Source organism: Propithecus coquereli, unplaced genomic scaffold (assembly GCF_000956105.1).
Source record: "Propithecus coquereli isolate 6110/MARCELLA unplaced genomic scaffold, Pcoq_1.0 Scaffold179, whole genome shotgun sequence".
In the NCBI taxonomy this organism is placed as follows: domain Eukaryota; kingdom Metazoa; phylum Chordata; class Mammalia; order Primates; family Indriidae; genus Propithecus; species Propithecus coquereli.
The window spans coordinates 1,859,957-1,887,436 of record NW_012142634.1 but is presented as its reverse complement, the minus strand read 5'-3'; the positions used below and the strand labels follow the sequence as shown (position 1 = coordinate 1,887,436).

Below are 27,480 nucleotides of genomic sequence, written 5' to 3'. Positions count from 1 at the left end.
AATAGCTCACTCAGGACAGCCAGGAAGTTTCGTAGGGACAGGGGCTGAGGGTGGCGGGATGGCAGGGTGGTAACAAACGGAGTGCTCACCAGGGAGGTAGGCAGAGGGTTCCAGAGGGCGACGATGTGGAGGGTACTCGGGAATTAGCCTCCAACTTGAGGATCACGGACCTAGAGGGTGGATATAGAGTGTCTTCGTGCAGTCATTGCTCAGGGTTGCTGTTGCTGCTCCCAGGTGTGATGCAGAAGCTCTTGTGGCCTGTTTGGCCCTAGCAGTGGCCTTTGTATCTGTGAGTGGGGAGTCTCAGGCACAGGGATGCAGGATTCTGCCCTGTGTGGGGCTCTCAGCTGGGGCCCCAGTAAGGAGGTGTCAGAGTCCAGGCACCAGGGCCGGGATGCGGACAGGTGTGTGTGCCCGTCCTGCCTGGGCCTCAGGGGCTGAGTCCCTCCCAGAGCCGCACTGCGTTGCCCCTGGGCCTAGTCTGCTGTGGGAAGGGCAGGCCCTCGGGGCCTGCTGGGCAGAGCCCTGGTACAGCCTGGGGCGGAGGCTGGAGGACCACTCCTGTGATTCTGGCCTGTCGCTGGCGTCCTGAGACTTCCTGACTCCCTCAACCGCTAAAGCCTGCAGGAAGAGGGTTGGTTTTGGTTCAAGCTGCTCTGTACATCTGGACACAGAGTTAATCACCTTGATTTAGAAATAGTGGGCAGGAGCTGCCTGGGCCACTCCCAAGGGACATCTTTGCATGGGTTTGGATGACAAGGCCCCACCCTACGTGGCAGCGAACAAGCGTGGGCGGAGTGATTTTCCAGCTGTGTCCCTACGTTTGTCCTAGTCTTGCCGCCTTCTGCGCAGTGTGTCTGATCTGCCCTCCTCTTTCTCACAGCTGTCCTGCCACAGTCGACAACCACACCAGGTGAGTCCTGCTGATCCCCAAGAGTCGGGTGTCTCCTCCTTCCCTGCTCCTCACCCCATACCCAGGTCAGCAGCTGCATGAGGTCACTGTGCACTTTTCGTGCTGCCCAGAACATTCTGTGATGCTTTAGCGAGTGTGGTGGGTGCAGCTGAGCTCACGGCACGTAGATGATCCTTTGTGTGTTGGGGGGACGTGAGCCTTCTGGCTCCTGACGCGGGTGCCGCACGACGCTCACTCAGCAGTTGTGTTGGGAGAAGGCGGTTCTGTCCTGGGACACAGGTCCCGGAAAGCATCCTCTGTCCCCAGTGGCACGTGCCAGGGCAGAACAGAGATTTTTCTTTTCCTGCACCCCAGGCAAAGAGAGTGATGCTTCTACCGGCAAACCGTGTGTCAGGAGAGAAATTGATTGTCCTTTGGGCAATGTGTCCCCTGTTTCCCTTGTCATGGACATTGAAGGCCATGGCCTTGCTCACTGCAGGCTCCCTATAAGAGTCCTCTTTCTCCTCAGCCCCAGAGCGTCTCTGTGTCCACTGTCCCTGCTCACAGTGCTGGGTCACTAGTCCCCACCTGGGTTCCAAACCCCTTCCTGTCTAATCCTGCTGTGTCTTTCTCTGCAGCTTGGTGGCCAACAACGTCTCCTTCCCATGGTAAGTTTCTTTGCACCCCGCCAAAGCATCAGCACGTAGCACTGCGGTCTGCAGGCCTCGGGGACTTTCCTGTGTCTTGCGTGAAGCCTCTGGCTGCTCACCCGCTCCCTCAGCGAGGAGGGTTCCCTTTCCCCCCGGTTGTGAATTGTACTGTAAGGGGGGCATCAGTTAGTCAGGATGCTATTGTTTGCAAGGGACAGGAACCCAAGTCAAACTCTCTTAGGTTAGAACAGAATTCATTGGCTGATTTATCTCGAATGTTTAGTGATGGATCTGGAGCTGCAGGCACAGCTGTACCCAGCAGTTCTGAGTCTACTCTCCCCCATCTTCTCTTCTCCCTGCCCTGTGATCCGTGTGGGCTTCCCTGTCAGCTTGCTTTCTACACACGGGGAGAAGGCCAGCAGTTGCCAGCCCCAAGCCTATATCCCTGAAGGAGTAAGAGTCAGTGTGTGCCATGACCTCTGGGGGACAAGGCCGCCTGCTTGGCAACGAGCGCTTTCTCCCGCCCCACGTCTGTGTGCTCTGAGGGCCCAGCTAGTTATATGCCACCTGCACACCCCCTGGGGAGAGGGGGACAGTGTGGGCACCAGGCCCTGCTTGAACCTTGTGGGATGCTCGTTTTCTCACGGGAAGGACGATTTCCGTTACAGTTAAAAGCAGGGCAGGAGATTTGACACAGAGACCGTATCCTCCAGTGAGAGCTTTGCTTTCTTGCCATCTTCCCTGCTGCTTGCTGGGTGTCCGTACCTGTCTCCCCGCCAGAGGGAACTGTCCCTCTCCCTGGGTGTCAGCCCCTGTGGGTTCTCTGCTCTGGTGCAGGCCCCGGGTCAGGGTCTGAGCTGTCAGTGGAGATTCCGTGGAGGACTCAGAGGGCCTTTATGTGCTTGTGAGCCACTTGTCCGTCTTCCTCAGGGACGGCACGTGTCCCCGCTCTTCCTGGCTGTGGCCCTGCCCTCATCCAGGATCTTGGACTCAGTGAGTCAGGACAGGAGAACACAGGCAGTCTCTGAGCTTTTCCCGCGTCTGGGAGATCATTGCAAGACTTGGACTTTGCTACTTCTTAGACCAGACCCACATCAGGAAAACCACAGCCTCTGGGAAGAACTGCCTGAGGTAGTAGCTAAACAACCCTCAGCCATCCCTTTGCCTGGTGGTCCAGGGCTGGTAATGAGCACGTGTTGGCAGCCAGGGAAGCCGGGGGAGGCAGGGAGAGAATTTTCTGAGTCAGAGAACAGGTGCCCCAGGAGGGGATTACATGGGCTGATATGATTTGCTTGTCCAGGGCCCGTTTTTTTTTTTTTACTCCTCAAAGAGATTTTCATTTCTTATTGATCTGAAATTACAAATCATTTGCATGCATTTGCCTCTGTGTGTGTGTGTTTGTGTTTGTGTCCGTTTAGTAGAGTGAAGATTAATAATATTTCCCTTTATTATTGTGGTGAAATGTAGTCTAACATAAAATTTATCCTCTTATCAATTTTAATGTGTACTCTCGGTGGATTAGTTACATTCACAGTGTCGTGCAGCCATCCCGGCCATCTAGTTCCTGTTTTTAAATCATCCCAAACCGAACAACCACACCGTCACCCATCACACCCCATTCTACTTTCCCCAGTTCCCGGCAGCCCCTAATCTGCTTCCTGTCCATATGGATTGCGCTGTTCTGGACATCTCCTATGAAATGGGACCATGGCCTCTGTGTCTGGCTTCCTTCCCTTAGTGTCAGTGACACTGAAGTGTGTCCCGGCATCTGCACGATTCACCTTCCCTCCTGCGCTGTCCTAGGGCTCTGGTGTGTCCACATCCTCGCCAGCACTTGCTGCATTATGTGTCTTTCCATACGTTCTCCCCAGGGGACGTGAGGTGGCATGGCTTCGTGATTCTGGGTTTCATTTGCCGAAAGCTAATGATGTTGAGCATCTTGCCATGTGCTTGTGGGCCACTTGCATATGTTCATGGGAGAACAGGGGCCTCGGTTTATAAACGCTACTCCTTAAGGCCACAGGAAGCAGACTGCGGTCAGTGACTTAGGCCAGCTCACAGATTAGAAGGGCAGAGTCCACGTGAGCACCGAGGGTCACGGTGGCTGGTGCAGTGGTGCATCTGCCATGTGACTGTCCAGCATGGTGGCCTAAATCTGTTATTTTCTTCTTTTCTTACACTCTCAGGCCTCGGTCACCTCTATATTTGCATAGGAAAGTGTTAGTGACAGATCCTTCTGCACAGTGTCCCCACAGCTCATTGTTGTCAGTGGTTCCAGGCTTTGTTTCAGATTCCAGGGAAGATTTGGATTTGAAAGTGACATATGATCAACCCTCAGGTCTGATGGGATGTTCCCTGGGGCCAGGGTGAGTTGCTGCCGGTGGAGTCAGAGAGCCAGGTCCTAGGGCTGCTCCTTGGGGGACAGCTGGGAATGTGTCTATCCTGTCACCTTTCCCATGGGCACATTGGGGTCAGTAGGGATCCAGGCCGAGGGCTTTGGCCTTGTCCCCTGCACATGGGGCCTGGCTGAGCCATCGCGTTGCTGGCACTGGGCACACTCAGTGACAGAACATGCACAGCGGAGTCCACAGCCAGGGCTGGAAACAAACTCTTCAGATGACAGGATGATGCACCAGCCACGCTGCTGAAGAACATATATGGGAGACCCAGGGGCCTTGGCCTGCTGGGAGAAACCCGAACCCCACTGTGACCTGAGGACCTGTCCCCTTAGGGAACTGGTGAGAGTGAGTTTTCATGTCTTTCTAGGATCTGATGCCGGTTTGGCCCTGAGGCTGGTGAACGGAGGTGACCGGTGTCAGGGCCGGGTGGAGGTCCTGTACCGAGGCTCCTGGGGCACCGTGTGTGACGACGCCTGGGATACAAACGACGCCAATGTGGTCTGCAGACAGCTGGACTGTGGCTGGGCCACGGCGGCCCCAGGAAGTGCCCGGTTTGGCCAGGGCTCAGGGCCCATTGTCCTGGATGACGTGAGCTGCTCAGGGCACGAGTCCCACCTGTGGAGCTGCCCCCACAGAGGCTGGCTGTCCCACAACTGTGCCCATAGTGAGGACGCTGGTGTCATCTGCTCAGGTGGGCATGGAAGATCATTGGGGCCCATTCGTGAATGGATGTTCTGGTTTTCCCATCCAGCCTCAGGACTACGCCATGGAGGCTGGAATCTGAGGGTCTTCGTCCAGTCATTGCTCAGGGTTGCTGTTCGTGGTCCTTGGTGTTGATGCAGAGGCTTTGTGGCCTGTCCCGGGCTTAGCAGTGGCCTTTGTATTTCTGCTGCGGAAGCCTCAAGCTCAGGGGTGGAAGCAACGGGTACTAATGTAGGCAGCGGCTCCGTGAAGGTCTCAGGGGTGCACGGTGGGCTCGGGCACGCACGTGTCCGTCCGCACGAGATGAGCATAAGTTCAGCGTGTGAGTCCGGAGGCTCTTCCGCCTCTGGTTCTAGTTCAGGCCCCGAGTGCTGTGTGTAACCCTCCTTCTCTTGTCACCACAGGCCCGTCCCAGTCCCAGTCCACGGCCGAACCAGGTGAGCCCTGGTGTCCTTCCTTGAGATTCCCCTTCTCTTTCCCCCACTCAGCCCTTCCTGCCAGTCTGCAGAACCGACTTCTCATCCGTGCAGATCCTGTGGAGCATGCTGTGCTCCCCCTACTGCACCAGTGACAGTCACAGACATTAGGGTCCACAGGGCTTCTGCCTTCCCATCATCCACCTCCGTGTGCAGCGCATAGTGCGACGCTGGCCCAGTGGATATGTCTTCTGGTTCAGAAAAGTGGTCACATGTTCAAGGAGCTTGGCCCTTTCTCCTTTAGGGCTCACATCACTATTGAGAATTAATGTCCGTGCCCTCTGACCTCGTGTTGAAGGCAATGTCAGTGCAGGCTGATGCCTCCGGCCCTCACTCCTGGAAACACCCCGGCTTGTGCAGGGCCCCATCTGCCTCCAGGAGAGGCTGAGGTAGTGCCTGGGGGAGGCTGAGAAGCAGTAAATGTCTGTGGTGCTTCTGGTCACCGGTTACCTCATGGACGCCTGGGTGGCTCCCTTGGTCCCTGATGTTTCCGGGCCCAGTGTCAGAGTGTGGGCGATGTCGTCAGAGGGGTCAGTCAGTCCATGGGAGTGGAAGGAGGGGCAAAGGTTTTCTAACTGGCATGGGGACATCCCAGGTGGAGAGAGCTGGTGTCCAGCACGGGCTCCGTGCACGGATGAGCGTACGGAGCAGGAGACGAGGGCAGACTCGGGGGTGCGTGTGGCAGAACACAGAAGGGGCGTTGTTTTCACCATCCCTGTGACAGCTTGTAAGAAAAAGACACTAGAGAAAATGATTTCTAAATATGTAGCGTTTCCGTGGGCATAGAAATAACGATTATAATTCGGAATGTGTGAAATGGCAAGCTATCGTTGGAAAGAGAAGGGGGCTTTTCCTCTGTTTTCTTTGTCTTTTTTTTAGTAGCAACATTAGATTTACTTAAGATGCTTAGAAACAGAGTTCATGGGTTGCAGCGGTTCAGAGCAGAGCGGTTGTCATTCCCTTGGTGCAGATGGTCCTCCGGGCAGGTGTTCTTACCTGGACGAAGACAATCCTAGGGAATGTCTAGAGATCAGCCTTAGGAAAGCAGGACAGGTGACGAGGACCAGAAAGGGATCTAGGGGGCCCGTTTTTTTTTTTTTACTCCTCAAAGAGATTTTCATTTCTTATTGATCTGAAATTACAAATCATTTGCATGCATCTGCCTCTGTGTGTGTGTGTTTGTGTTTGGGTGCGTTTAGTAGAGTGCTCATTCATCGTATTTCCCTTTATTATTGTGGTGAAATGTGTGTCTAACATAAAATTTATCCTCTTATCAATTTTAATGTGTAGTCTTGGTGGATTAGTTACATTCACAGTGTCGTGCAGCCATCCCGGCCATCTAGTTCCTGTTTTTAAATCATCCCAAACTGAACAACCACACCCGTCACCCATCACACCCCATTCTACTTTCCCCAGTTCCCAGCAGCCCGTAATCAGCTTTCTGTCCACATGGATTTCGCTGTTCTGGACATCTCCTATGAAATGGGACCATGGCCTCTGTGTCTGGCTTCCTTCCCTTAGCGTCAGTGACACTGAAGCGTGTGTCCCGGCAGCTGCACCATTCACCTTCCCTCCTGCGCTGCCTGAGGCCTCTGGTGTGTCCACATCCTCGCCAGCACTCGCCGCATTATGTGTCTTTCCATAAGGTCTCCCTAGGGGACATGAGGTGGCATGGCTTTGTGATTCTGGGTTGCATTTCCCCAAAGCTAATGATGTTGAGCATCTTGCCATGTGCTTGTGGGCCACTTGCATATGTTCTTGGGAGAACAGGGGCCTGGGTTTATAGACGCTATTCCTTAAGGCCACAGGAAGCAGACCGCGGTCAGTGACTTAGGCCAGCTCACAGGTTAGAAGGGCAGGGTCCACGTGAGCACCGAGGTCACGGTGGCTGGTGCAGTGGTGCATCTGCCATGTGACTGTCCAGCATGGAGGCCTAAATCTGTTCTTTTCTTACACTCTCAGGCCTCGGTCACCTCTATGTTTGCATAGGAAAGTGTCAGTAACAGATCCTTCTGCACAGTGTCCCCACAGCTCATTGTTGTCAGGGGTCCAGGCTTTGTTTCAGATTCCGGGGAAGATTTGGATTTGAAAGTCACATATGATCAACGCTTGGGTCTGATGGGATGTTCCCTGGGGCCAGGGTCAGTTGCTGCAGGTGAAGTCAGAGAACCAGGTCCTAGGGCTGCTCCTTGGGGGGCAGCTTGGAACCTGAGGTGTCACCTGCCCCATGGGCACAGCTAGACCCCAGCTGCCACTGGGGATCCAGGCTGAGGGCTCTCCCTCTTCTCCTCACATGTGGTTACCTGGCTCCGCCATCGTGTTCCTCGGCACTGGGCTCAATCAGTGACAGAACATGCAGAGCTCAGTCCACAGCCAGGGCTAGAAAGGAACCCTTCAAAATCATGCTACGATGCACCGACTTCAGTCAGTCAGTAACTGCTATGCTGTTGGAGACCCAGAGGCCTTGGCCTGCTGGAAGAAATTCAAACTCTGCTGTTCCCTGGGGAGCTGTCTCTTCAGGAGACACATCAGGGAGTGAGTTTTCCTGTCTCCCTCTAGGATCTGATGCCAGTTTGGCCCTGAGGCTGGTGAATGGAGGTGACCGGTGTCAGGGCCGGGTGGAGGTCCTGTACCAGGGCTCCTGGGGCACCGTGTGTGACGACGCCTGGGATACAAACGACGCCAACGTGGTCTGCAGGCAGCTGGGCTGTGGCTGGGCCACGTCAGCCCCAGGAAGTGCCCGGTTTGGCCAGGGCTCAGGGCCCATTGTCCTGGATGACGTGAGCTGCTCAGGGCACGAGTCCTACCTGTGGAGCTGCCCCCACAGAGGCTGGCTCTCTCATAACTGCCAGCACAGTGAAGATGCTGGTGTCATCTGCTCAGGTGGGCCTGCAAGACATTGGGCTTCTATTTTCCTGTGTGGTTTTCTGCATAAAAAGGCTCCTATATTCACAGGGCTCCTTTCCCCCTGAGCTTCTCTGGAAATGGGCAGTTTTCCTGATAACTTAACAGGGACATATCAACCCCCAAATGTTTTTGGTGTCTTTGAATTTCTATGGGTGGGCCTTAGCTTTTCCATATGTAGGTCCCTACTGAAAACATGGTTCTATCTACTTTAGGGTTGTGAGAATGAATTCCCCCAGTACTTTTTTTTGAGACTAGCCGTTGAGGTTATGCTTACTATTCAGCTCTCCTGGACAGCTCTCGCGGCGAGTTCTCAGTGATAAGGAGGGAACAGACCCTCGGTACTTCTCTCAGTCACCATCCCGGGTGCCGAGACCGACTTACGTTTCCTTGTTTTTCTTGCAGCAGCCTCAGTAAAGCCGACTACTCCAGGTGAGTCCGTTTTGCTCTAGCGGGCAGTATTCCTCTTGTTTCCAGAAGTAGGAGGAGTAGGGCAGGTTCCTCCTGAGGCTGGATTTCTCTGTGAGGACTCTGGAATTGGTTAAGGTGACAAGCTGAGTTCCTGGTCCCATCACGTGTAGCTCAGCCTTGAAGGGCCCCTTGGCCATCACCTGCCGATAGTACTTGTGCAGAGCTGCTGCTGGGGGAAGGAGGCGTTGGTCCTCCCGTCATTTCTGATGAAAATAATTTTCTAAATCAGCCCTGGAGAACTGTGACCTTCATTTTAGAAAGGTGGCCAAGTAATACTTCTACACGTGTTTGTCTAATAAAGAATTCTGACCAGGTGCGATGGCTCATGCCTGTAATCCTAGTAGTGTGGGAGGCCTAGGTGGGAGGATTGCTTGAAGCTGGGAGTTCAAGACCAGCCTGGGCAACATAGCCAGACTCCATCTCTACAAAAAAAATTTTTAAAAATTAGCTGGGTGTGGCGACACACACCTGTAGTCCTAGCTACTTAGCAGGCTGAAGTGGGAAGGATCACTTGAGACCAGAAGTTCGAGGCTACGGTGAGCTACGATTGTGCCATTGCCCTCTAGCCTGAGCAACAGAGAAACCCTGTCTTAAAAACAAACAAACAAACAAACCAGTAAGAAGAATTCCTTCACATTGAGGGAGCAATCTGCAAAGTGTTCTTTGTGCCACAATGAAAATGGAAATTTCTTGGGCCAAATATGTTGGGAAACACTACACACTCTAGCCGTTAATGGCTATTAACAGTGCAAAGTGAAATGGCCAAGGCTCTGAGCAGTTCTGCACTACAAAAAAGAATTTAACTTGGTCCATCAAACATGTGACTACAGAATTGGAAAATTCCAAATTTTCCAATTTGGAATTTGGACTGTGAAGTCCTAAAACAGCTTCACTTTCTTCCTAGATTGGTGGCACCCGACAACTGCAACCACTGTGGGTAAGTGTCATGGTTTCCACCTGTACCATAGGACATGGATTTTTATCCCCAGGCTTGGCTATCCACAAAGTGGTCCTCCCCCGCCACAGTGTGCACACTCAACCTACCCTTGGACCTTCCCCCTCTACCCCACACCCAGTCTGCTCACTCACATCCTTCACATTTCTCCTGCTGGGAAGATGCCTTTTGTTTGAACTAAAGAGTTCTATTTCCTGTTCACATGAATCAATGAGCTAAGTATTCCTAAAACAATATACTTAAAGGCCTTTACTTTTTGGAGTATCTCCACAGCTTTGAGAGGAAAAAGGGAGACAAATAAATGGATAATTTCACAAGTAATCGTGCTTTTCCATGTAATTTTCATTTCATGATACGTGTATGTTTCAATAGATTTACACTGCTCTTAAAAAATGATACGGCTACTTTTCTGTGTCATTAACTATTTTCTCACCATTATTCTAAATACCTAAATTGTATTCTGTTGTACAACTAGCCATGAATTATTTAACTGATTCCAGTTGCTGGACATTTAAGTTGTTTATATTTTCTTCATTAGTATAAACGATTCTGTGATGAAGAATATTTTTATAGATAAATCTTTGCATATCTCACCACTTTTTGTCTTTGGGATGGAAATAGATTTAGTGAACTAAAATAAACAGTGCCTGGCATGTTGAATGCACATGATAAATATTAACTCTTACTATGTTAAGTATTTTAAGATCTTGCCGTGGGTATGGTCAAACTATCATTAAGAGTGGTTGTAAAATTACAGAATGATGAAAAAGACAACTCATCTCCTACTCAGAGCTCAGAGCATTAAATATTTAATACACAGTTAACTACAGAATTATAGTTGCTACTAGAGGAAGTTCTTCACAGAAGTGTTTCTTAAGCTGGGACTTACAAGAGCAACAGGTTCATTTGCTGAAGTGTCTTCCAGCCAGAAGGAATGTTTCGAAGGTCTCGAGGTGGGAGGTAGTGTGGCTCTTTGGAGGAGGGAGGGGTGGAGCAAGAGTACATGCAGGGGTGTTGGGTGAGGGCCAGTAGAAACATGGGTGGGTTAAGACTCTCGACTTTATCCTAAGGGAAGTGAGAGCTGCTTAAAAAGTTTTAAGCTGAGGAATTACGCAATTGGAAGGGTATTTGCAAAAAATCATGCTTATCTTTCCTGCCAAACTGTGTGTTTCCTGCAGGCAGAGGCCACATCTGCCTTTTTCGTAATGCGTCCTTATTACCTAGCATTACATCTGCCATTCAAGAAATGTTTGTTACAAGAATAAGTATGTAATTACTATTGGCATTTTGGCATATGTTACACACACACACACACACACACACACACACACACACACACAGTATAGCATGCTTTATACTCCATTTTATAACATCTATTTTCACTAAAGTATATATAACAAATTGGGACTAAGGAATTTTCCAATTCCGTAGTCACATGTTTGATGGACCAAGTTAAATTCTTTTTTGTAGTGCAGGACTGCTCAGAGCCTTGGCCATTTCACTTTGCACTGTTAATAGCCATTAACGGCTAGAGTGTGTAGTGTTTCCCAACATATTTGGCCCAAGAAATTTCCATTTTCATTGTGGCACAAAGAACACTTTGCAGATTGCTCCCTCAATGTTAAGGAATTCTTCTTACTGGTTTGTTTTTTTCATGACCTTAAAAATCAGCATTTAATGGCATTGAAATTACTTCTATACAATTTTCCATTGTACTATAATTTAGTTAAACAATTACTAATTCTAGAGCAAGAAGATTGTTTCTAATTATATTTTATAATCTTAACTATATACAATAACATATTTTATTTTATAACTGTTTCTATTCTAAGAAATCTGTAATTCTTATCCTTGTCTCTAGACCTTAGACTTTATCCATAATTATTTCCCAGTATAGAAATAGAACTGCTAGGTACACACATTTTAGAGGCCAAAAACACTTTTCCCACAAAATAGGAGAAAATATTTGTAAATCATGTATCTGATAAGGAACATATACGTAGAATATATAAGTAATTCTTTTTAGTCAATAACATAAAGTTAAATAACCCAATTGAAAAATGGGCAAAAGCTCTGAATAGATACACAAATGGCCAACAATCACATGAAAATATGCTCAACATCATTAGCCATCGGGAGATGCAAATCAAAACCATAAAGAGACACCACTGCACACCCAGTAGATTGGCTGTAATCAAAAAGTCAGACTGGTGAGGATGTGGAGAAATTGGAACCCTCATATGTTGCTGGTGGAAATGTCAAATGGTGCAGCCACTTTAAAAAACAGTCCTTAGAAAGTTAAACCTAAAGTCACCACATGACCCAGCAATTATACTCCTAGGCATATGCCCAGGAGAAATGAAAGCTATGTCCACACGGAAACTTGTACATGAATGTTCAGAGCGGCGTTATTCATAATAGCCAAAAGTGAAAACAACTTAAAAATGTTTGTCATGGTGAATGGATAAACAAATATGATATATTCACACAATGGAATATCATTTGGCAATAGAAATGAATTTAATACTGATTCATACTACAACGTGGATGACCTTTGAATGCTAAATGTTTTCAAAGAAGTCAGTCAAAAAAGACTACCTACTATACAATTCCATTTATATAAAATGTCCAGAATAGGCAAATCTATAGAGACAGAAAAGTAGATCAGTGGTTGCCAGGGGCTGAGGGTGTTGAGGGGAAGTGGAGAGTGACTACTAATGGGTTTGGGGTGATGAAAATATTTCAGAATTGACTTATAGTGGTGGTTGCAGAGCTCTATAGACTATAAACCATTGAATTATATACTTTAGAAGAAGTAAACAAAGTTATGAAAAAGAAAAAAAGACAAGTTTTCATTTATATCACCATCGAGTGTACAAATGTTTTTAAAAGCTTTATTGTAATAAGCCAACCAACAAAAAATTTAATGTTTAGTATTTATCCCTCCCTGACAGTAACAATAGTTAATATTGTTGGGTGATTTTATGTGTCAGGCACCGTCCAGGAGTTCATATATGCATATAGATGTATCTCACTTTTATGCATATATACATATTTAATACCCTAGGAGTCTGAGGAGGCAGCCACTGTTACCACTCCCATTTTTCCTATGAGGAAACCAAGGCAGAGAGGTCAAGTAACTTGCTGAAGATCACGGAGCTGATAGAGCAGAGCCAAGAGGCAAACCCAGGCCTCCTGTTGCAGAAACGCTTCTCCTGTCCCCACTTTGCCCTACTTGTCAGGTAGCAGAATCCTGTGCTCAGCCGGCATTATCCCGCGTCCCTCTCTGTAGTTGACTGAATGATGACAATAGTCCCTTTGTTGCTTTCTTGGCATTTTGGCTACTAGGTGACACATGCTCTCTGAAGCTTAGGTCACCTCCTGCCAGAGACTTGCTGTCCATGCTCAAAGGGGGAAGCAGAGGCTCAAATCAAGGCTGCTAATGTCAGGCAGCCTAGAACCAGCCGCGATGCTTAGTTATGGGGAAAAGTAAATCATGTTATAAGGTGTAGAGGATGACACCGGGAGGACTCTTGCCCAGAAGATGATTGCTTGTCATGAAATGCCTGAAGATCTGCCTCAGTGGAGGTATCCCCCTCTCTCCTCTATAGGACACTCTTCAAATTGTGGTGGCTTCTTAACCAATGCTAGTGGGACATTCACCAGCCCCTTCTACCCTGGATACTACCCCAACAATGCTAACTGTGTCTGGGAAATAGAAGTGCAATATGGTTATCGCATAAACCTGGGTTTCAACAGACTGCAGTAAGTAATGCCAGGTCACCTGGGGGGGATGAGGCCTCGCCAGCACACCAGTGGTTCAGGCCGTGCCCTGGGCTGGGGGGCTTTCTGTCCCTGGGTGCTGTGGACAAGCTTTGGGTTGCTTTGATGCCTACCAGGAAGCATCAGGCAATATTGGGAAGCCATTTGATTTGACTGAGGAAGAGTTATTAATAGAAGAAAAACACATTCAATTAGCTGAGTGTGGTGGCATGCACCTGTAGCCCCAGCTACTCGGGAGGCTGAGGCAGGAGGATCACTTGGGCTGAGCCCAGGAATTGGAGAGTTTGAGGCTGCAGTTAGCTATGATGACAACACTGTACTCTAGTCTAGGCAACAGAATGAGACCTTGTCTCAAAAAAAAAAAAAAAAAAAAAGGAAAACAAAACAAAACCATATTCAATAGCATCACTCATAAAGTCGAAACTGTCTATAAAATAAGGCACTAGGAATTTCAATGTTGACTTTAATATATTTTTTTCTCATGCAGGTTGGAGATACACAGTAGTTGCGGTTTTGATTATGTTGAGATCTTTGATGGATCATTGAATAGCAGTAATTTGCTGGCGAAAATCTGCAATGACACTACGCAAATATTCACATCTTCTTACAACCGAATGACGATTCGTTTTCGAAGTGACATCAGTTTCCAAAACACTGGCTTTTTTGCCTGGTATAACTCCTTTCCAGAAGGTAAGTGCAACCCAGACCTGGCCTGTGAGGCTCAGTGGATTTATGTTGCCCCCTCCGTGGGTGCATCGTGGTTCCCGGGGAAAAGCAAAGAAGCGCTTCAGTGATGTGTTGTCCATTCTCTTTCTCTCACAGTCGACTGTGTAAGCCTGGGAGGGGTAGGTCCTTGGCAAAGGCAGACAGGTGTGCAGACTAGGAGACCCACCTGGCCTTGGGGCTGATCCCAACTTCCTGGGGGACGTGGTAACTCTCCCTGTCCAGCCAGTCCCTCCCCATCTGGAGCTGAGGGGGTCCGAGCTCTGTGATGTCTGGAGTCTCTTCCCCTCTGCATGGAGCAGTCCAGTGCCTGCACCCCATGCTTGGACATTTCCATTTGGTGACTTTGGGGGTGGGGAAGGGCCTGGGGGTTACTGGGCCTTTGAGATGTGTTATGGGACATGGCCATCACCTTTTACTGCATGTGTCTTTCAGACGCCAGATTGAGATTGGTCAGTTCAAACTCCTCCTACGGTGCATGTTCCGGGCGTGTGGAAATTTACCACAGTGGCAGGTGGGGGACGGTTTGTGATGACTCCTGGAACATTCACGCTGCCCAGGTGGTCTGCAGACAGCTGCAGTGTGGATACGCAATCTCTGCCCCGGGAAATGCCTATTTTGGCTCTGGCTCTGACCCCATCGTCCTGGACGACGTGGTGTGCTCAGGGACAGAATCCACCCTCTGGCAGTGCCAGAATCGAGGCTGGTTCTCCCATAACTGTGGCCACCATGAAGATGCTAGTGTCATCTGCTCAGGTATGGCATGAAGTCATGGAAGCCCCATTTCACCTGTAACCTACTGTAAAGTGAAAGCTCCAGGCCAGTGGCAAACCAGGTCTGTGCTCAGTTTTAGAGCTGGGGCAGGCAGAAACTTGTCACCTTGTCCCCTTGGCCCATTCACTCCAGAACACCGATGCAGGGGGCCACTTTATCTCTGTCCAGTTTCTGCACCCATGGCCTTTCTGCTGGACATGTGTCTTTATGACCTTTAGCAATGATTTAACTTTTCTAAGCTTCAGTTTCCTCGTTTCAGTGGGGCTGCTCATGATAGTACCTGCTGCCAATGACTGTTGGGATGATTTTAGAACAATTCTGTGCAAGTAGAAGGTGATGGCCATTGTGACTGTGGCTGTGACCCCAGATAATTATGGGGCTGAGGGAGCAGCAGGAAAGCCCACTTAGGCTCTCGACAGACACCACTCAATGGGCCGGGGGGGCACTCCCCAGCGGGGGTCAGACTGTGAGTCACTTGGGGGTGTCTCTCCCTCGTTCTGGCCACTCCTCCCAGCCCCACTTGGGTAACCTCTGCTTTTCTTCTGTCTCTTTTCAGGAAACCCCCTGACATCTGGTGAGTATCTGTGATTCCTTCCACTTCCTGGGTGTCCAGGCCTCTCCGCAGCTGTCGCCCGGACTGCGCAGGGGGTGTTGCCCACTCTCGAAGGAGTTCCCTGCTGTGTCTTCCCAGCCCGCCGCATCCCCTGCAGCTGGTGTCCCCAGTCCCCAGGGCTGGGCCTCTCTCTGTCCTTCAGTGGCCTGGCCCGCCTGAGGTTCGGGTCTCCAGCCTGGCTTCCCCAACACCAGCCCCTTGCCCGTGTGGGCCTGATGGGGTGCGCGTTGGCTGCTGCTCCTCATGGCCTGCTCCCAGTGTTCCCAGCACCCTCCTGGCCTGCAGGTCTGTCCTCCCCTGCACCTCTGCCTCCTCATCCTCCCGGCTTCCTGCAGCAGCAGCTGCTTCAGGCCTCCTCTCCCGTCTACTCTCCACTGTGCAGCCAGGGCCGGTTAGGTCAGCGTGGCCTCAGCACCCTTCAAGTGACTCCTCAGGGCCTCCTGAGTGCAGGTCCCCCCTCAGCATGCCCCTGGGGTTCCCCACGGTCACTCCTTTTGTCCGCTTGGAGCTCTGTCTCTCCTCCCTGCCCCATCCACACGGAGGTTCCGAAACCTCTCATGCCTGGGTCCCTGTGCACGTGCTGTTCCCGCTCCTGGAGCTCCGCTTGCTACCTCTCTGTAGCCCCCAGATCACCTCCCCTCTCCCCCAGGCGGCCTGTGCCAGGAGCAAACCTCCTGGCTCCCACCCTCCCTCGGCCTCCCTCAATCTCGCCCCCCAGCCCACCCGGCTCAGCGCCCCCTGCCTCCCTGTAGCCCCAGGGTTGCCTGCACAGACAAGCAAGTGTGGGGAACTTGGTCGAGGATGCCGGAAAACTGATCGTGACCTTTTCTCTTTGTCGACAGCTGCTGTTGACATCACCCACCCAAACAGTAAGTTCTGAGCTCCCTGACGAGTCTGTGGCAGGGGTGCCTGGGAATGCCTTTCCCTCTCCCTCAGTGGCACTGTGGCGGGACGACAGGACGATGAGGAGATGGCCTCCCTGAGCATGGCCTCCCCACCGACCCCCGGGGACAGTCCACATCTAGGCCACCTCTTCTTGGGTTTCTGTCTTGGGAATTGTGGAAAAAATCCCCCCCACCCCGGTGACTGTGCAGTGCGCTCTGGGGGTCATCAGCGTTTCCGCTTTGTCACGACAGCCAATTATTCCTGCGGAGGCTTCCTGTCCCAGCCGTCGGGGAGGTTTTCCAGCCCGTTCTATCCTGGGAACTATCCGAACAACGCCAGATGTACGTGGGACATCGAGGTCAAATACAACTACCGTGTGACTGTCATCTTCAGCAACGTCCAGTAAGTGTGTGGGTGCAAAGCAGAATGTGTCGTGGACCTCACTGACATTTTAAGAGGGAGCAAATGGTACCTAGAGCATCAGGAGAGATGTCTGCCAGGCGACACTTTTTATTAGGGGTTCAGTTTTTGACCTAGCACAGAGGCAGCCCTTGGAGGTTTAAAGTCCCAGGGATGTCCCTAATTTGCTGTGCGGCCACAGAAAGTCACTCAACGTTCCTGAGCCTCAGTCAAATGAGAGGAAAAAAATACCTGCTTTCCTCACCTCATTCATTACTGAGCAGGTCACAAGAGAGAAAAATATCATGAACATACCTGGAAAATGTTATGCAGTGGAAGAGATGGTTGTTAGGAGTGATGATAGTGATAAAAACGCACAGGATTCTGTTAACCACGGCACCTGTTTTGTGGATCCCATTTCTCCCCACTCCTCCTTTCTCCACGTGAGTCCCCGTGAGTCAGGCAGAGGTGGAGAAATTGCTGGTGCAGAGGCGAGGTTATCTACAACCAATCACAAGTGGAAACCATTGTTTTAAGTGGAGGAGACATCCCCAAAGCACATTAATACATGAGTTATCCAAGGAGCGGGGCAGCCAAACTGACCGTGAAGACACCCCAGTATTTTGTAGTGTCCTAGACCAGGGGTTCCATGATTTCCTCTCTGACAGCCATCGCTGAACACAGTGTTAATAGTTCTCCCTCTTGATTTCTGTTCGCAGTGGCCTTGACAGTCTTTGCCTTAATACTCCATTTGGGATTTTGCGAAAGATACATTATTTTAATCTCTTTGTCATTACAATACAATGACTGCACATAAAGCTCATGAAATACTATGGGAAAGGTTGACTGTGATTGGTTCTTTAACCAGTACCTTGATAACAATGACCATCACCCTCCATGACATTTTATATTCTGTGGGGGAACTGGGGAGTTTTTGATAGAAGAAAAATGGTCTAAATTAGGACGTGAACCCTTCGTTTTATGATGTACAGGGCTTTCAGGAGCAGGGCTGCTGATTTCATATGCATGACCCCAAAAGGCAGGACTAAGACCCAGGTGCAGAGGCCTTGGGAGATGAACCTCCCCTGCTTTACGAAAATCTGTTATTTTGAAGGGTGAACTTTCTTAGAGTTTCTGGACAGAGGCGTGACCCCCTCACTGAGATCTGACTGCCCTGCATCAAGTTCCAGGTATGACAGGGAGCCCAAACTGCGTGTCGTCTCTCTGCAGGCTGGAAAGTGGCTGCAACTATGATTACATTGAGGTGTTCGATGGCCCCCACTACAGCTCTCCTCTCATCGCTCGGGTTTGCGACGGGTCCAATGGCTCCTTCACTTCGTCTTCAAATTTCATGTCAATTCGCTTCATCAGCGATGGCAGCATCACAAGGAGGGGGTTCCAGGCCGAGTACTACTCTAGCCCCTCCAACGACAGCACCAGTAAGTCCCCTCTTGGGAATGCTCAGTTAGGAGCGGGGACATCCTGAGGGCCTGCTGCTGCTCAACTGTCCTGTGGTTGTGAAATAAGAAATGACAGGAGCCTTGTCAGGCCACCGAGGCTAGAGTCCGTGCTGAAAAGAGCAGGGGCTGTGGGCCAGGGGACTCTGGCTGCCCAGAAGCAAGGTCAAGGGCCAGAGCGGGCTGGTGGGCAGTGTATTGGCTTTACTGTGGTCAGCAGAGGCTAAGCGGAAAGTGCAAGATGATGCGCTCAGCAGACAGTGAGAAGTCAGTGCCAAAGGCAGGGACCACCTGGCCTGAAGCCTTGTGATCTTCCCACAGTGCTGCACACCGTGGCCATGTCCTGAGACCCAACACACTTGGCTTCTATCTGAAGATGGACTGAGCTGGTCACTCGGCCACTACCCACAGAGGCTGTATGGCCACAATTGGGTTATTACATGTACTGATACATAGACTGGCCAAGGGTGTGCAAGGTGACGTCCAAGGTCTCATATGCAGTCAGGATTCAAAGCATTGACTTGCTCCATGGCTAAAAGGCCCTATTTCATGACATCTCCACAATGTAACTGGAGTTACTTTACTTTATGGATAAATGGTGACTTGGCAAAACATTCCCCGAACTTAAAATCCTGCCTCCAAGTCTCTGTCAGAGAAATTCTGAGTCTGCGTGCCCTCCTTGGGCTTTCCTGGGGGATGTGGCAAGGTCTCTTTTTTGCATATGTCCCATCTTTGTCAGCCGTCTCGATCTGTGCACCTGTAAGTGGGGAGAGTGCCTAGTAGGCCCGGTGGGGTTTGGAGCGCTGACCGAGTGCGTTATCTGCCCTTGTCCGTCAGACCTGCTTTGTCTGCCAAATCACATGGAAGCCAGCGTGAGCAGGCACTACCTCCAATCCTTGGGCTATTCTGCCGGGGACCTTGTCATTTCCAACTGGAACGGGAACCAGCAGTGTCAGCCCCAGATCATGCCGAGCAAGGTGATATTCACAATTCCCTACTCGGGCTGTGGCACCGTCAAGCAGGTAAGCCTGGGACTTCCCGCTCTGTTTCCTATAGAGCAAGATTTCTTATGGTGGCATGTGCTGTGCTTCTTGAAACCCGGGGATCCAGAAGTTAAGATGATGGTATAATCACAACGTAATTGGAGTACAGGAAGATATAAGTCTCGGTACCATGATATCGCTGCAGCCACTTCCCAGTGGGAGGACGGAGGAGGAAGGAAGCTTGGCAGGCAGTCTCTCCAGCCGTGTCCAGCAGAGAGGGTGCCTGGCAGCCGCCACTCACATCAGCAGTAACAGCAGCAGCCTCCAGGAGCAGCTCTAGGTTTTGTAGGGCCTAAAGCTTACATGGTTTGGGTTGGGGTGGGTAAGAGGGCCTGGGGCCTCATTAGGCTAAAGAATGCAAATATATCTCACTTTTATAAATTTGGCAAAAATGTGTTTGGTGCAAACACATTGTTAGGCCTTAGGGGAGGCCTGTGTACTGGGTTTGGTGGGGGACCCTAAAGCTTAAGCCTGTTAGCCTTACAGTAAATTGGCCTCTGCAGCTACCATTTGTTGAGCTGTCGCCATCTGGGGTGACTAACCATCTTGGTTTGTCTGGCACTTTGCAGATTTTGGCATAGCAAGTCCCACATCCCAGGAGACCCCTCATTCACTCCTAGACAAACTGGGACAGTTGGTCACCCTACAAGTGGCAGATGCTGTGATTAGTCTGTGTTATATTCCCCCAGTTCTCATCAAGTATTCTCTTATTGTCACCTCCACTATGAAAATGGGGGAGACTGAGCCGACAGGGGTCAAGCAGTTTGCCCAGGGCCACTCAGCCAGGAAGTGGTAGAATCTGAGAATCTCAAAAATTTTATGCTGAGCGAAGGAAGCCAGGCCCAGAAGAGTGTGTCCTCCACGATTCCATGGCCGTTGCCACTTAGAGACGGAGAACGAGCGTGTAATGATTAGGCTGGAAACAATAGATGGCAGAGGGGCAGGGGGAGCTGCTTGGGCACGGAGCTGTCCTGCTGCTCGCTGTGGTGGCAATCCCAGTGTCAAGCCTCATCAGATGGTACGTTTATCATGGGTGCATTTAATTTTATGTAAATTTATTTTAAATTAGCTGTTCCAAGTTCTGGATTTTCATCTGACCCCTAAGTAATTATTTCAAGATTTTGCCAGGCAAGGACAAAAAAGAGCCAGTGCTTTTATTTGGCTTAGGACTGCAGTAACTACACAGCATGAAAAGCTCAAATGCGCACGAGGTGTGCAGCACACACATGTTCAGATGTCGCGTTCATTCACCAAAGACACATTGAGCACTTGCCGCCTGCCGGGCACTGGGCCAGGCGCCGAGAGCATGATGTTCACCATCTGCCAAAGTCATCCTGGTCTTCAGCATGCAGGAAACACTGAGCGTGGAGGGGGATACTCATTAGCCTCCCAGGTGGGCCCATGGGCCACCATGCCTGTGTCTGAGGGCCTGTGGGTGCCATGTGATCACTGGCCCGCTTAGCCAGACCCTAATACACCAGGCCTGCTTCAGAGAGGAACTTAGTGAATTTAGCGGGTCAGGTAGATTGACTCACAGGGACAAGCACATATCGCTCACGCCACGCAAACATTCTATTCAATCTGGCTTTCCTATTTCCCTCTGTAAATTCATCCTGTTGAGTTCTGGTTTGTCGTGAGTTTGGTCAGTGGGAGTCAGTCCGCTGAAGGTGGTGATTGCTCCTTGCTCCAAACATGCACCCTGGTGCCTCTGACATCTGAGCAGCCCCACTGATGGTCCTTCACCCCCATTCGAAGGGCCAAACAATGCACCAAACCTGTTTCTTCTAACTTGGCTGGTCTTGGTCAGCATGTACCACATTCTCAACTCCCCATCTATGGAAATAGCCACACGCCCACCACCTGAGTGCCTAAGACTTTATCATAGTATTATTAACAGCTAGCATGTATGCCAGGCACTGAACTAAGGGCTCTCCATGACTTTTAAAATCCTCGGGAGAACTTTACTCCCACTGAGTCTCGAGGCAATGGAGGCTTACAAAAGGTACACCACTTGCCCAAGACCACAGGGTCATGAATGTGAAGCCAGGACACAAAGGCAGGGCTGTGTGCCCCGTATAGCTGGAGCTTTCCACACCTCCACCAGGCTGCCCCGTTTAGCGGGTGTGTGACCCATGTTCACTGGTGTGGCTGAGTTAGATGACATCCTCCCACCGTGAGAAGGATCCCAGGGCAGGAAGAGCCCAAATCTCCATGGAAATATCGGTGGACTTATCTGCAGGACTAGCCATTGCATACCAAGTTGACTTCCTTCCAAACCGAACAGATGTCTAATTATGAATTTTCATCTAAAATTAGAACCGCTTCTTCTGACCAAGAAATAAATCTGCGCTCCACATTCACTGTTTGGAGTGGATTCAGAATGTAGCTCAACCATTGACACTACAGACAAGTGTGAATTCTATGAAAATGTTCATGTTCACGTGCAGAGTGAAATGGAAAGCACTCGAGCTTGTCTTTGAAAGAATATGAAGGTGCAAAAATCTCATAGTTTATTATGACAACTGTTGGTGCTGAAATATAAAGCAAGAGAAAAATTTAAAGAAAATTTGCAGGCAGAAAAGACAATGTGCTAAGAGCAGGTGGAGAACATAGAGCCCAGTCCTGTGGTTCTCGCCAGAGCTGGGCCCAGAGTGTGGGCTCTGGCGTCCCCTGCCGGCCAAAATGACAGGCCCAGGCTCCTGGTCAGTCTGGGAAAAGGGAACCGAGAGAACGGAGAGAGGGAACAGTCTGAGAGGCGGCAGAGACCCCTTTACGTTTCTTGTCAAGCTTTTTTCTTTTCACAAGTTTGGTCTGGAGGGCATGTACCCAGAGAAGAGCTCTGCAACTGCAGACAAGACGTAGCAGACTCTCCAACGCACTCCATTCTGGAGAATAATTATGTTTGAGTTGTGTAAGTGCTGGCTTCAGAAGGGACCCCGTCTAATGTCCCAACCAGCCACGAATGGAGTTTTGCCTTTGACAGTGTACATGGCTAAAATGGCAAAGGACTTCTATTTAGGCACTGTGGTGTTATTTTCATTCCCATTCTTGCAAAAGCACGCGTGGTGTCCTGGGATTCTCACCGTACTGGGCTGGGAGGGGAAGAATTCCCGGCAGTCTCCAGCCTGGAAATGGCTCGGGTGTGCTCACCTCACCTGGGGGCCGCGGGATCACGACCGTGGAGCATCAGGGGGCCTTGTTCACTTGCATCCTCTTGGCTGGTGGGACAGATTGCTCCTGGCCCTGTCCTCCACTCATCACTGCCCTTGTGCCGGGCCACCGGCCCCCATACCTTTCATTTATTGCACAGATACTTAGAGGTGCTACTCATGGTGTTGTGGCACTGTGCCAAGCCCTGGGGAAAGAGATGTTTAGACATCATCCTTTCCTTTAGGTGCTCACAGGCCCGCAGGGGTAAGACTCGTCCCTGGAGAGGTCTCCCTCAAGACATCCAGGGCACACCAGAGGCACGAGAGACCAACGTTCTTATGACTTTGCTGCTTAGTGGAAGGCACAGTAGGAAATGGTCCCTTGGTACAAGGAGGTGAAAAAGCAGCATGGGACAGGAACTGTCCTGGTGTTGCCATGGCCCACCCAATTGTCCACATGAGCCTCTGGGGCAGTCTTTGTCCCAGAGGTCAACACCAGCTCTCTGTGGCTTCCAGCTCCCACAGCTTCAGACACCAGGCTGCAATAGCTTCCAGTCAGTCGATCAAAACAGAAAACGATTAAGACTGATCCCACCAAGCCCCTCTCCCAGAAGTATGTGACCCACCCCCCGTACCCCCAGCAACAGTGAGAATGAAACAGAACAAGAAGGAAGGGCCTGAATCATGCGGTCCAAACACAGCTAGTTACAAGGCAGGGTGCGGGGTCACCCAGACACATCCTGCTTGCCACGAGGAGGACCTCCCGGTGGCCCCAACAACTGGCCCACGCTGTGGCCCTCACACGTGGTAGAGGAAGGGGAAGGTGTGAAAGGAGCAGAGTCGCGCTAGGTGAGCTGGACGTCCAGCCCAGGGAATAGCAGCCATGGAGGGGACATGTGCCATCTCCATGTGGTTCTGGGAGGGTTTGGGGGTCTGGTTGAGTCACTTGCCTCTCATTCCAACCCAAATCAGCAGTGGGATTCGCTTGGCAGGTGACATTGCCTGACTCTGCTCTCCTGCTTGCCCCTCCCAGGTAGAAAATGACACCATCAACTATTTCAACTTCCTCAAAGCAGCTGTCTCAAGTGGCGTCATCAAAAGGAAGAAGGACCTCCACATTCACGTCAGCTGCAAGATGCTGCAGAACACCTGGGTCAACACGATGTACATCACTAATGACACCATCGAGGTCGAGGAAGTCCAGTACGGCAATTTCGACGTGAACATTTCCTTTTATACATCCCCCTCATTCTTACATCCTGTGACCAGTAGCCCATACTATGTGGACCTGGACCAGAATCTGTACCTGCAGGCTGAGATCCACCACTCCGATGCCTCACTGGCCTTGTTTGTGGACACCTGTGTGGCATCTCCGTACTCCAATGACTTCACGTCTCTGACTTACGATCTGATCCGGAGCGGGTAAGCACTGTCTTCATGGGATAGACTTAGACCTTTATCTGACAGCTCAAACAGGAGTAGCTCAGAAGGCTGGGGAAGGCAGATTTGGGTTCACCCCAGTTCCTAGCAGTCCAAGCGTAACCAGATCCCTTTCTACAGGAACTAACGTCCTGTGGCTTTCACCTTTTGAGGTGCTTTCACGCTGCGTCCTGGACCACAGCCCTGATGAGAAGGGCAGGCTGATCACGTGTCACCTTTAGTTAGCCTGTGGGGAGAATGGACCGACTCACCAGGGGTCACCCGGCAGGTTAGCCATAAACCGGGATTAGACCCCAGGTGACCGAACTCCAGCCTTAGGCTTAAAAACCCCTGCGTGTAGTAGGAACAGCAGTGATTTGGAGCAGACCAAGGTTGAAACACCAGCTCTGTCACATGCCAGCTGTGTGGCTCTGGGCCAGCAAATGCACCTCTCTGGGCCAGATCCTTTGCCGTCAACTGGAGATGTTGGTGCCCACGTCACAAGTTCGCTGGGAGGGTTGGGTGAGAAGGAGGGGGTGGTGTGCAGGTGCAGCAGGTGGTCCACAGGAACATTCAGGAAGGGTGGCAGGAAGTCCTCGTGTCTTCCATTGACCCAGGAGTGAAAGTTCTAGGAGTCCATGCTTCCGGTCAAGCTCAAGACGTGCAGAGGTCAGGCCAGGGGTTCCCAGGCAGGGGTCAGATGGTGCCCGGGCCAGGCCACTGTACCATAGTCCAGTTCCCTGGATGGCCACACTGTGCTGAGGTGGGCTTCACTCTTCTGCACTCGTGACGATGTCCTAAGACACCAGGGTGTGTACTGTGCAACTCTGGTAGCCTCGGTAGCCACTGCCTCCCAAGAGAACTAGGGATGGGGGTAAATTTCACACCTCCCTGAGATATGTAAAAACATCTCTTTCTAGGCACGGTTTGAATATGTGTCAGTTCAGTGAACAGGTGTTGAGGCTCATCTTGCCTCAGTCTATGCAGTTAGTTCAATTCACAGCAGCCCCCTTGGCAGCTGAGATGGGCAGGAAAGCTTAACCAGATTCCCTTTCTACAAACAGTCATCAGGGGCTACTCGAATGTGTGTGAAATGATTGAAATTGACACAAAGGATTGAGTGATTCGGTTCTTCCCTGCCAAAGGATTCTTTCTGGTCAAATTCTGCCCTGTATATGTGATAACGCTGTGGGCGGGGAGGGGGGATGGGTGTGCCCTGATGGCACAGGGACTCATTGGCCACACCTGGCCATCAGCAGATCACCCACCTGGATGCCCACTGGAATAACCTGGGCCTTCAAACACACCCTGCCCGGGCCCCGCCCACACACTCTCTTTATTTGGCCTGCTGGGGCTTTAGTATCTTGTATTTTTAAAAATGTCCCCAGGTGATTCTGAGGTAGGTGCAGCCCAGACTGTAGCGCTCCGGCCCACGCAGAGCCCGTGCCTGGCAGGGTTTGATGGGAAATGCAATTATTGCCCAGGCAGCTCCTGAGTTACCCCAACCTTTTTTATAAATGCCTCATCCCTGGCCTCTGGGTGGTGTTTTCCTCCCCAACCTTCACTGCTAAGGGAGCTGCTTGGGAAAAAAAAAAAAAAGAAATCTCAGTATTGGAGAGAATCTGAGTCCGAAGTGGAGGAAGGAAGCTCGGGGAGGCAGAAGGAGGAGGGCGGGCAGGCTGGGGCGAGGCCCCAGGCAGAGTCAGGCTGCCCTGCAGACCTGCCCACCCACTCCAAAACCCCGGGGTCTGGCTTTCCTTGCCCTCCTCTTTCCACATCTCTCAGAATCCTAAATGCCCACTAAGGTGGACAGCATGAGCTGCTTCCTTACCTGCAGGACCTTGGGGACGTGCGTCCTCATCCGCATCTCAGTAGCATTCCTGTAAGCGTGTTGTTAGGTTACTTTCCCTCCAACGCCAGCGGAGTCTGGGTGCCGAGGGAACGAGGAGGGGTTGGTATTGGAGCAGGGGGTCCTGGAGCGTGCTCAGGCGAGTGTAGGAGGTACAGCTGCGTGGGGCTCAGGGCGGGCGAGGGTGGGTCAGGAGAGAGAGGTCCTGCGAGAGGAGGGTCGGGAAGGGCAGGGCCACCGAGGTACTCAGAGTGCAGCCTCATGTCACCTTGGCTGGCCCCGAGATCAGGGAAGAGAAGAGAAGTCATTGTCTTCTCTGCCCTGTCTCTGGGCCCTGCTCCTGGGATCCAGACTGGAGCTACTCCCCAGCTCGCCTGGCTTCCCCAGGCCACTGAGCACATTGTCCTCATGGGTTGTGCCCCAACCCACTGTGCCATGTGGGGCCTGCTTGTCAGCCTGAAAACCCTGGGAGATTTGCTGCTTATAGAGGCCGGCGATACACCAGAGCGGCCAGGATTTTTCTGCACACTCAGCAGCGAGCGTTGGTTCCACACGGACACAAACAAGGTGGGGTGGGGGAGGCCTGGGCAGCGAGGACAGGCCGTGGAGCTCCGCGCCCGGCGCCACTGGGTCAGGAAGAAGACGGGGTGTTGATGACAGCTGACGGGCTGCTCCTCTCTCCTTCCAGGTGCGTGAAGGATGAAACCTACCACTCCTTCGCCCAGCCGTCTCCCCGCATCAGCCGCTTCCAATTCAACGCCTTCCGCTTCCTGAACCGCTTCCCCTCCGTGTACCTGCAGTGTAAGATGGTGGTGTGCAGGGCGTACGACTACTCTTCCCGCTGCTACAGGGGCTGCGTGGTGAGGTCCAAGAGGGACCTGGGCTCCTACCAGGGGAAGGTGAACGTCGTCCTGGGACCCGTCCAGCTGCAGACGCCCCAGGCAGGGAAGAGCCTCGGCAGGGGGTCATCCTTGGACCCCACTGCCCACCAGGGTGCAGACCCATGACTGTTGGGGACTTGGGATGTTTCTGTTGGTGCCATGTTCTAACTGAAATCGGGTACCTACTGTGTGCCAGGCACACTGTACTACGCCTTCCCCCAAGGCTCCTGGTGTAGGGCGTGGTGACCAGAGTTCTGCCTGGGCAGTGGTGGGCCTGGCGCCTTTGTCCTCTGGGTTCTGACCTCCTCATCTGTAAAATGGAAATGTGAATACTCAGCTCTTAGCTCTGTTGAGAGGGTCGCATAAAGTAATGCTGATTAAACTGCCTCGGCTCTGCCTGGTACAAGTCACTGGGTGCTCGGCGAATGGGCGTTTCTGCTACTATTGCTGTTGTCACCCACGTTGACAACACGAATGATAGTATTATTCCTCGTGATGATAACCACACACTGTAACGCCAGACGTGTTGTGATTTGTCCCGACTGCTGGCAGGGTTCAGCCCAGCCCAGGCCCTTTTCATTTTTCTCCCCTGGAACAGGCAGCGTGACTCCCGCCGTGCTGCTTTGCCGTGGGTGCGGATGAGGATGTGCTTGCAGAGGGTTCCCGGGATTTCTCGCCCAGGCTGGGGTCAGGTCAACAGATACGGTGGCCGTGCTATTGGGGACAGGCTGGGGCCACTGTAGTTGTCACGAGCCCTCCCCTGTCAGGGCACACCCATGGGGCACCTTTGACAGCTGTCTCTCCTCCTGGGCCCTGTTCGGGCAGTCTCCACGTCCCACTGATTCTACACTCTTTTCTTGAGTCTTCGTTCATTCAATGCATGTTTATTGAAGGCCTACTATGCTCCAGGAAGCAAATAAATGAACAGATATAGATCAAAATCTCCGCCCTTGAGGAGCTCACGCTCCAGTGGGAGGGGACACAATTCAGAGCAGGGCTCATGCTATTCTCATGGTGGAACGAGGGGCAAAGGACAGCAGGGCGGACGAAGGGCCG

The 27,480-nt window shown here is 51.3% G+C and overlaps 1 protein-coding gene across 1 annotated transcript in view; it reads left to right on the top strand.

The window, feature by feature from the left end:
* The window catches only part of DMBT1 (deleted in malignant brain tumors 1), an 83,852-nt gene extending 57,042 nt beyond the window's left edge, over positions 1 to 26,810 (top strand). The window contains exons 13-26 of the mRNA XM_012642378.1: positions 4,309 to 4,632; positions 7,679 to 8,002; positions 8,429 to 8,455; positions 9,399 to 9,431; positions 13,061 to 13,214; positions 13,720 to 13,922; positions 14,391 to 14,711; positions 15,286 to 15,303; positions 16,185 to 16,211; positions 16,479 to 16,629; positions 17,857 to 18,065; positions 18,921 to 19,105; positions 23,309 to 23,697; positions 26,232 to 26,810. Of these exons, the coding sequence (XP_012497832.1) occupies positions 4,309 to 4,632; positions 7,679 to 8,002; positions 8,429 to 8,455; positions 9,399 to 9,431; positions 13,061 to 13,214; positions 13,720 to 13,922; positions 14,391 to 14,711; positions 15,286 to 15,303; positions 16,185 to 16,211; positions 16,479 to 16,629; positions 17,857 to 18,065; positions 18,921 to 19,105; positions 23,309 to 23,697; positions 26,232 to 26,550 (2,684 nt within the window). The 3' untranslated portion in view covers positions 26,551 to 26,810. The remainder of the gene's footprint in view (positions 1 to 4,308; positions 4,633 to 7,678; positions 8,003 to 8,428; positions 8,456 to 9,398; positions 9,432 to 13,060; positions 13,215 to 13,719; positions 13,923 to 14,390; positions 14,712 to 15,285; positions 15,304 to 16,184; positions 16,212 to 16,478; positions 16,630 to 17,856; positions 18,066 to 18,920; positions 19,106 to 23,308; positions 23,698 to 26,231) is intronic.
* Positions 26,811 to 27,480: the final 670 nt, after the last annotated feature.